A 10,088-nucleotide genomic window follows, 5' to 3' on the forward strand; every position below is an offset into this window, starting at 1 on the left:
GAAATCGTCGAACGAGCCTTGCCACGCGGTGTGCGCAGTCCCGAGGGAAAGGGGGATGGCGCAATTCTCACGGGGAATATTTCACACACGTGGACAAATAGGGGAGAACGATCAGGGTCGGTGCTCGATATTTACCGATATGACGGTAGCTTATCGGCCCCATGCTACTGTGGAAGGCAACACTGATTCCTGTGAAATACGCGGAGGCACGTGTTGATCGACGATCGTCAAGCTGGATTGGACGGAATTATATACAGGGGTCGTAGGTGTTCAGCTGCTGACGGGAAATTAGGGATGGTTAAAGTGCTCAGAAATCCAGCGAGACAGCACAGGGGTAAGAAGGGTAGTTTGCTTGCACTGCCTAAAATCGTTCGTCATGCGGTCGATGTCATAGGGTTAGCCAAGAAAGACAATATGTATGTGTGCCCAGTATCCTACGGTTGTGTCAGAGAAGGTGGGTTTAGAGGGACAGAACCAATCAGTCTTAGACTTATTCCAGGGGATACACATTATACCTGTTGTTGCGAAGTTCTGTTCGAATCGAATCTTCTACACGTGTTGAATCGTACTAGGTGGACTTTGTTCTTACATTATCGTACGATTCAATAGAAGTTTCTGGATAGGATTTATGTCTCGTCGATACAGTAAATCCTCGATTAATGTTAAAAACTCAGGACCGCGTTGGAACAGTTATCGTAGAGGGGAAATAATTTCAGAAAGTCTGGATAAACAAGGGTATTTAATATAGAAATCATTCCGAGCACTTATCGAGAATTTACTGCAATACGAATAATAGTGCAGCTGTGGGTTAAAAGTATGATGGTACCGTAAAATTGTGTGTTAATAGGAGGGAAAAGGTGCTATGACAGAAACGATAAGCCTACACTAGGCGGCTACGACAACCGAGCGGTGATCTGATTTTCGCATTTAATGTTTCAGGTGTATCAATTTCCACGTCAGTCACTCAGACACATTGATGTAACCAAGGATAGCCGGCTACAAATAGGATACTGTGGCAGCGAGAGGGGGTGAGTCGGGGCTATTTTTAATTGGTCGACGGTGCACGCTCGTTACGTGCTTCGATTTTATGATAATGCGGCCTCTCCTCGCTAACGAGGCAACGTTCGACGCCCGATAACCAACCCCGGGGTTACGCGATCCCTCTCGAGAATCGATTCTGCCCCCCAGCCGAGCTGAGGCGTCCCTGTATTGTGAGAATTAATTGGAGTACGCGCGAAAGGCTTACTGTTCTCCTCCCCCAGACATGGCGGCCGGGCAAGTAATTGCACGCGGCCCTTCTCCCGTCTCGCGGCTATGAGATTAAAAGGGCAAGCAGAATGAAATAAAAGAAAAGGGATTGGAGGACGGGGGAGGATCGGCGGGACGTGCCCAGGATCTTTCAAAGGCCGGGCGCAGGGTTCGTCTCGAAAATTCACGGTCCACGGGACCGAAAGGAAAGGGAAATAGGCGTCGAAAGCGGCGGACGGGCAACCAGAGGGAAAGACGCCGCCGGAAGGCCGCGGCGGCACGGGAGAGACCGCGAATTAATTAAGAGGACTGTGCGAGTTACCACGCGGCAAATAAGACGAAACTCCGCACGGACTTCCCGCCGTCAAAATATTTGGTGCGGATTACTGGATGCAGCCTTGAATATCCGGGAACGGTCTTGGAAATGCTCGAGTGTCTGTCTTTGAGACGAAAGAACCGGCGGGGCGGGGGGTGCGATGTAACGATGCTGGTAGACAGGAAATGTCTGTTTCGTCGACGGAGAACGCGGAAGTTTTACTGTAATCGATATTTTCGTTTCTCTCAAATCCTGCGAAGATTCACTTTACCTTGAACCTTGGAATACTCGATGCTCGAGACTTGATATTAATTACACAGTTTCGTACCCCGTACGGCTCTTATTAACGTGAACCATTTGAATAATAAAGTACAGTAAATCCTCAATGAGTGTTCGAAGGCTCCTGGGCACTGACAAGCAGAGGTTCTCAGGTGTAACGCTGACTTTCTAATGAGGTTTAGCATATCTTGGAGTTCTGAACCTACTGATATTCGTTTCCGTCCATATGGCCGTTAGTTTATGAAGCATTTAACATTCAGTGCCGAGGAGCCTTCAAACAGTCGTCGAATATTTACTGTATATGGCGAAGCAAGACATAGGATTGATAGGAAATATCCAAGCGGTCGTTTACCAAGGGAATCGGTCACTATCCAGACAGAAAGAGGGAAACGAAGCGCCGATATTCCATGATTGATCCGATCACGAAGAAACGTTCGTTGTTCCGGAAAAATGGGCTCACACGTAGAGAAATAGAGAAAGGGCGAGAGAAGGCAACGTCGTCGATCTTCACCCAGGGTCTCGAGCGCGCTCCGAATGTAAGGTGCCGTGTGTACACAAATGAAGTCGAATGCTGTGCGAGCGCATCTTTTCCCAAGTGTCTCTGGGCGACGTCTGAAAGAGGAGGAGAAATAACGGGAACAAGGGACAGGCGGATAGGTTGAAGAATGTGCACTCAACGTGATTGGCGCAGGCCCCTGCGTCCCGGTGTGCATAGCGGGACGGCCGGCTGTCTGCATGAAAACTTGAGAATTTCCACGAGCGCACTCGTGTGCACGTACGCACGTCCCCCTCCGTCCATGTCTTGCGAGAACGACCAAACAATGCTCCGTATTCGCTCGGCTCAGGACTCAGCCGGAAAATTTCGAGGAAACGTCGTTCGTTTATGTTGAAGACACACACACACGCTCACACGTAACCCAATTAGTCGGTTGGCTTATGATCATAGCCGCTGTTCGAATTGACTGTTCGAGCGCAGGAATTGAGGGACGATGTATACTGAAAATCGTAAGATTATCGAGAATCGTATACGCTACATATTACAGAAAGTATATTCAATCGGATGAATTGGTATTATTATACAGGGAACTGACATTTTGTTCAATATTGTTTAAAGTACTTTCCTGGAATAGGTATTAAAAAGAATTAGAAATGACGAAGACGATCGTGGATACTTTCAATTTCACAAGAAATTTTGGAGTAAATTTATTCGTTCTGTTGCTGAGAATATTGAGTTAGGATGTTCATCTGTTAGTCTGGAGTGTTTGATTAGTACTAATTACTACAAATTTTTGTGTCTGGTCAGTACTGACTACCACTACTTGTATGTGTCTGGACAATGCTGAGTATTACTACTTTTTTCTGACCAGTGCTGACTACTACTTCTTTCTGTAAAGAATAATGAAGTCTTGTGGTATGTTTTACAATTCTTAGCTTTATTTATTGCTCGATTACAACATCGTATATCACTAATATAGATCGAAGAATCGGGAAGATATATGAAATTTAAACTGTACTACTACGTTCATGGCGAAAGTAATGCTCGTTGGTAGGTTTGGTTATTGAAGCTGGCAAAGAAAATAAAAGAAGCGAAGCGTTACGACTTTTCTCCGATGAAGGAAGAGACGTCGTAATTATGCTATGAATATTCGAAATTCATGAAAATCCAAGTTAGAGATGCAGGAGGTAGCTACGGCTGAATAATTTAAATACGTTATATAAGCGGTCAGGTAATAAAGAAATGGAGCAAATAAGACGAATCTACGGTGAAGCAAGCACGTGAATCTATTCTCTCGGAATGAAATCATGAAATTTTCCTCGGGGCTTCATGAAGAATTAATGTGCTTGAATATGTAACTGACTGCAACGCCGAATTTACATTCTGTCCACGTTTTTATTAGCGAAAGCTACTTCCTATTAACGTGCACGGGATTAATTTCGAAAAAAAAAAAATAATCATAACCATCGTGTTCGATATTCCACGGGTATGTAATATTTGCAGGACATTTAATTATGCAAGATGGCAAACATCCGTGACACGATGAAACATGTACAGTTCAATTAACATTCTATTAATAATGAATAGTGAGTTAGGAAAACTTCATGGTCAATTTCGTACGAGCATTGATTATACCTTCGTTTCGCGTCTGTGTAAACCGAAATTGGAAATCGTATATCGCGTTATTACATTTCGTCGTTTAAAACATTCGTCCGCCGGATATCTCGTGTACATAAGTGGAAACCAGGGATGGAAAAAGAACCGTTTATGTGATACCGGTTCTTTTTCCATCCCTGGTGGAAACTAATTATACACGAATTCAGTATGTTTCCTTCTGCAAAACTAGTGCCGGGTTAGTGTACACGACCGAGGCAGCTGCGGGTACTTTCAGGTTGGTTGAGATAACCCGCGTTCCTGGTACAAGGTGAGAATCAACGCTGGCGGTGTAGACCATCAGCGACTCGGGCAGGTTCAATTTGGACCTGGCGTCCACGGTGACTGGACTATCGGAGAAGTTGATCAAAAGCACCGCGACCGTCGATCCAATATTACGAGCGACACCCGCAACACCATCGGGAAACAATTCCAGCTGTGTATTGCCTTCGGCCAAGACAGGCTTTTTCTTCAGCGCTACTAGGTCTTTGAAGACTTTGTAGTGCGAGAACGATGCCGATTTTTGGATGGCTAGATTCAGAGTCCTGTAGTTCTCGTGCACGGGCAACCAAGTTATACGCCTCTCGGAGAATCCAGCGCTGGTGGTGTTGTCCCACTGATAGGGTGTCCTCTCAGGATCCCTGGATTTCAAGTAGTACCTGCTTGGACCAGCGTTACAGCCAGCCGGGTCCCGGGTCTCCATGAAGGTGAAGTTTCTATCCTCCATTCCGATCTCGTCGCCGTTGTATACAACAGCGACTCCGGGCAACATCATCGAGAGCATGGTGATCTGATCAGCACGGTTCCTACCGAACCTCGACGCCGCTCGGTGCTGGTCGTGATTACCCACGACCCAATTCCGGCCTGGCATGTTCAGCCCTTTCTGTATCCACCACAAGAAGTCCGAGTTCGTGGACTTGTTGTTTAACTCCGTTATGAACATGAAATTGAAAGGAACGTCGGAGCCAGCTTCGTGATATTTGGCCAGCTCGTTCATGTTCGCGTAAGCTTCCGTGAGGATCATTTTCGCGTCAGACTTGGTTCGGTTCGAGTAATCGTCAAGAAGCTTCCTCCAGGATTTCAGGACTTCGAACGTCTCCTTCTGATCCCTCGTGTAGACGTGGTAAAGGCTGTCGTAGTCATCCTCAGGGAGATTGCTTGAGCCTGTCTTTGGTTCGTCCAGGAATCTGGCGTCCTCGAACATGTGATTGATCGCGTCGATACGGAAACCATCCACACCACGGTTCAACCAGAAGGTCAACGCGTTCTTCATCTCTTGATTCAAAGCCTGGCTACGGTAGTTTAAGTCTGGTTGACCGGTCGCGAACTGATGAAAGTAGTACTGCTTTCTGATGTTGTTCCACTCCCAGGCGGAACCTTGGAAGGTGCTCAGCCAATTGTTGGGCGGTCGCCTGGTGCCGTTGACGACCTTGGCGTCCCGCCAAATATAGTACTCGTCGTACGGTTTGATCCTCTGGACGCTCTAATGATTCGGAACGAAGTCGAGGATGACCTTGAGTCCAAGAGACTTGGCCTTGGCCATCAGCCTGTCGAAGTCCGCCATGGTGCCATAGTCGAGATCGACGTCCGTGAAATTGGAGATGTCGTAGCCGAAGTCTACTTGTGGACTCTTGTAGATCGGAGAGAGCCAGATAGCATTCGCGCCGATGTCCACGACATGCTGAAGCTTGCTGGTGATGCCGTTCAGATCACCGATACCGTCGCCTGTGGTGTCTTTGAAGCTTCTCGGATAGATCTGATATACCACAGCGTTCTTGTGCCATACTGTACTGGAAACACCCAACGCAAAACTGAGGATAAATGCGAACACTGCTAAACGAATCATGATGAATCTCTGTCTAGACTGACGTTCAACAGCGTGCAGGATGGAGTCTTTATAAGTAGCAGGAATGAAAAGTATAGATTGGTGATTTGGATTTTTCTTGATTGGATTAATTCTTAATCACTGTGACCACCGGCGATAAGATTCTATAGACGTTTTTCCTGTGATGAGGCTCCATCGCGTAGCACTTTCCGCGGCTGAAGTAGAGTGTTTACGTCGTTTTGTTTTCTCAGTTAATCTATCATCTTCAGTTAATCTATCATTCCGTGTAATTAGGTCGATATTCGAGGCTTTAATACTTTAAACACGCATAAGGTGACATTACCATCGAGCTACGGAGAATCTCGTAAAAAAGTTGAATTCAAACACGCAAGTGGTAAACTCGTTATTAATAATTTTCATTCATAAAAAAGTTTTATCGAATATCCCCAATCAGCTGGTACCATCGGCACCTACATGTATGTAGAACAGCCTAATAATAACCCATCGATCTGATTCCCAAGTTCGTACAAAGTCTACCAAAGATTCTAACAGCTCGTTTTATGGGGTCGCGACACCCTCGAGGGGGGTTTAATGCACCGCAAGGCGTGCAACGCTCGGCCCCGATAAGATTGTACGAGGCGCGCGGCCACTTGGGAAATGGTAAACACCTAAGCCCGCACGATCTCGCGTGTCCGCCGCGTTTATGCGTGCCGCCCACGTAACTGCTATCGCGGCCATGGCTAATTATACTGGTGGCCACCCCGTCTGCCGGGCCCGTTTCTTACTTCGTGGCTGCCGGGACCAATTTAAGGTTCGCGCGCGCGATCCTCCGCATCCTGCCACGCGAATAAATTCGCCATTCGTCAACGACCGATCCTCACGACTCTTATAATAGAACTTTTTCATTTACGCAAATGTATCAGGTTGTACCGTGTCAAGTGGTCGCGTTTATATAGATCGAATCGGAAACGTTTATTTAGGCGAATTAATTTTCCGTTCGATTGAAATCTGATTAACAGCTTCGCTCGAACGAGATACAATACGATAAATTTCATTTTTAGAAAAGTTAATCGCGTTTAGATTGTAGGAATTTTTTGCGAACACTGTAACTACCGATTATCGTGTGGTGAAAATGTTCTTTTGTTCGGGAGACATCTAGTAAATGTTGTGACTAACGTAAGATCTTCGTAACATGCGAAGCTAACTTTGCCACGACCCAATGGAAATTCATATTGGATAATATTCGGAGCTACTCATTTGATAAAATATTGTTTAGTTACGTAGAATATTTAAACGATCACAGTAGGAATTTGATATTTAAAAAAGACGAAGAAGCACGGTAATGTTATATTTTGAGATTAGCCCAACAAGCAATGTAGATCACATTGAATTTACTGATTTGAATTGATTTTAAACAATTCCGATATGAGCGACTTCGTGTGGTACAACCTAATACAGTAAAACTTCGATTAGTGACCGATACCACGTACAGCGTAAGCACCCGGTGTCCATCCTCACCATTAAGGAGGGATTCCCCTTGATGCACCATGAGGTGCGTCCTTTCTTTTGCACTCCCTGTCCTTTTCTACGTTCGGCATCGTTTCGGTACTTCCGATTTTCAGCCATTAATCCAAGTTTTACTGTATTTCTTAACAGAATTCCGTGGTGCTTAACACACAGAACTCCTGAAGCAATCTACGACTGGCTCATAACTTCTTAAAAAAAAATTCAAAAATTTCATACCGACGCATTTCTCGAATTTTTTCTGCGATTTTTAATACAAGTCAATCGTTGACGGTGCGAGCGTGAAACGCGGTTAAAGAAATTGATACTATTTGATGTGTCGTTTCTGAGCGTTCGATGATAAACGAACCGTCCGTATTATCCTTTCATTGGAAAAAACAATGGAGACAGAAGAGTACCATCGGTTTTCGACACGCGCGACCACGTTGAAACGATTTATCAACATTTTTCGGAATCGAACGTAAAACTGGGAAATTTGAAATCGAGGTCGAGGGGACGATTTGGAACAAACCGCGCGCAACAAAGATACCAGACTGCCTATGGTCTGCCAATATTCGTCAGATTTCAACTCTATCGCGTTCTACGGGGCGCAGAGGAAAAACTGTCGCGGTCCACTTTTACACGATCGCGAAACGATAAAGAAAAGTACGTTTTTTTTTTCATGGTTCAGAATCGCTTGCAAAATGTGCTTCGCCGCGGATTATTTCGCACAGGCGGTGGCTGAAAACCCATCGAGTAATGGAATACGATCCGGAAATACGTTTCACTAGGACCAGTGAACCGTTTTGCTTTGTTTTTCGTCTTTTTTTTTATTTCGATCGCACACGAAGAGCTCTTCGCAAACATTTCTTCCCCCGTGAACGAGGTATCAAGTTCGCAACTTTGATTCCATTCGATCAATTTCTCCTCTCTAGCGTGATCGATGGATCCGATGGAAAAAAAGATGTAGTCTAAAGACGAACAGGCCATTTATTACATTTCTAAAAATTATCCGAGCATCTTTCGTCATTGCACAAGTGTCCATGTCGAAACATCGATCCCCAAAAAATATTTCCTAGATCCCTTTTTATCTACCTTTATCCGACAAACAGATCTATAACAGGTAACTAGAATCAGACTTCTGTTTAGAAGATTGAACAGGCATTCCTTTAATTAGTCTTTCAAAAATCTGGATGAGAAAGCCACAGAGAAGAACTTGATCGTGACAATTTCGATGGTGGTTTGGACACAATGCATTCGACTTCTGAAAGCAAGACCACGCGTAGTTTTCGTTGGAGGGGGACGATAACGTGAATATAATAAATTTCACGTCATAATAGCTGAAGACAATAAAACGCACGAGCGGTGTGTTTTGCGAAACAACACTTGGCCCCGCGTGATTTATGTCCGAAGATACACATAGATCCGACGCCTGGCAAAGACTAACATGATACCACCGTGTAGAAACGCCCCCGCGAAACGGGAACAAAGTTTCGCCGGGACATTATTTATGCGCGTAATTTTCTTCTTGGCTTATTGCGAACTGCATTCATTCATTGTTCGCGGCCCGTGCCGGGGACAATTTCACTGAAACAATGAATTATTCATACTATAAACATTCCCGCTCTCTGTTATCAGTTCTCCGCCGGCGTGCTTCCGGTTCATGAGTCTCCCTCTTTTTTTTTTTGATCGTCAAAAGAGGCGACGAAGGATTTTTTTCTCCTTTTATTTTTTTTTACGATCCACCTATGAGTTATAGAAAATTATTACACACGCTGTGTTCTACCAGATGATTCTGCGAGAATGCAATTTGTTCGCGTGAGATCTTCATTTCACTGGAAAATTGAATTCGGAAGTTCTACCGTCGAAAGAGAAATTCGTGGTAGACTATTCTACCGTACCAGACGGAAAATTCAATTCTCTTATATGTAGTCAAATTTGCAATTTACTATTTAGTATCTTAATGCGTAAACAATGCAATACAAATGTTCTTAAATTATGTAGTTATGTTATTGTTTCATCGTATCTTAGATTTTTACGTAATTCAGACGTGCATAAGAATATTTTCCGATCTTATAGTAATCCACCTTAAAAGTGCACCTCTGACAATCAGGCAACAAAATTTAGGTAACCTTCTAACAAACGCAATGCAAATATAAATTATAATCTTAAGAATAGACACTGTCTTCGACTGATTGACCTAATAGAAACTTCGACAACTTTGTTCGCTCAGGGAACCTAGGTAACAGCATTTTCCATTTATTTCTTCATACCGCAGGGTTCATTCGTATAGGTTCCATAGTATCCGGGTTTCAGAATCCCCAGGAACATCTTCTGTACATAATATCTCGAATTGCAGAAGCAGTATAACCGGAACAGCCCGGCTTTCAAGCTCTAATGCCTCAAACGAATAACCACATGAAGCTCCCACGTGTGACCGGCGGTTTCCGGGAGAAGGTCCAGACAGGGCTTTAAGTTAATTTTCATAGATTCACGAGGGATTGTGGAGGGGGACGAGTGGAAGCTTTTCACGATGTGCGATCGCTTCGAAAGGGCAACGCGGACGAGGGATTGGCGGAGCTCCGTTGTAACGAGGCCACGTTATGTCAGCCACCCTTGCTACCGAGGGGTAGTCAAACAACCCCCTCGCAGTTTACGGTCGTAATTAACTTCCTAGGTTATTAGCCCTCGTTCGCGGTTGCACTCCCCCTCCTGCTGCTCCATAGGACTCTGTCTCACCACTCTTTCCACGAAATTCTCCGTTCCCG

The 10,088-nt window shown here is 44.8% G+C and overlaps 1 protein-coding gene across 1 annotated transcript; it reads right to left on the reverse strand.

Annotated features, from left to right (window-relative positions):
- Positions 1-3,255: 3,255 nt before the first annotated feature.
- LOC107185975 (maltase 2-like) lies at positions 3,256-5,844 on the reverse strand. The gene is given in 1 exon segment (XM_015573753.1): positions 3,256-5,844. A coding segment is annotated over 1 exon segment (1,680 nt). The 5' UTR covers positions 5,839-5,844; the 3' UTR covers positions 3,256-4,158.
- Between the last annotated feature and the right edge of the window lie 4,244 nt (positions 5,845-10,088).

Source organism: Dufourea novaeangliae, unplaced genomic scaffold (assembly GCF_001272555.1).
Source record: "Dufourea novaeangliae isolate 0120121106 unplaced genomic scaffold, ASM127255v1 scaffold54, whole genome shotgun sequence".
Lineage (NCBI taxonomy): Eukaryota > Metazoa > Arthropoda > Insecta > Hymenoptera > Halictidae > Dufourea > Dufourea novaeangliae.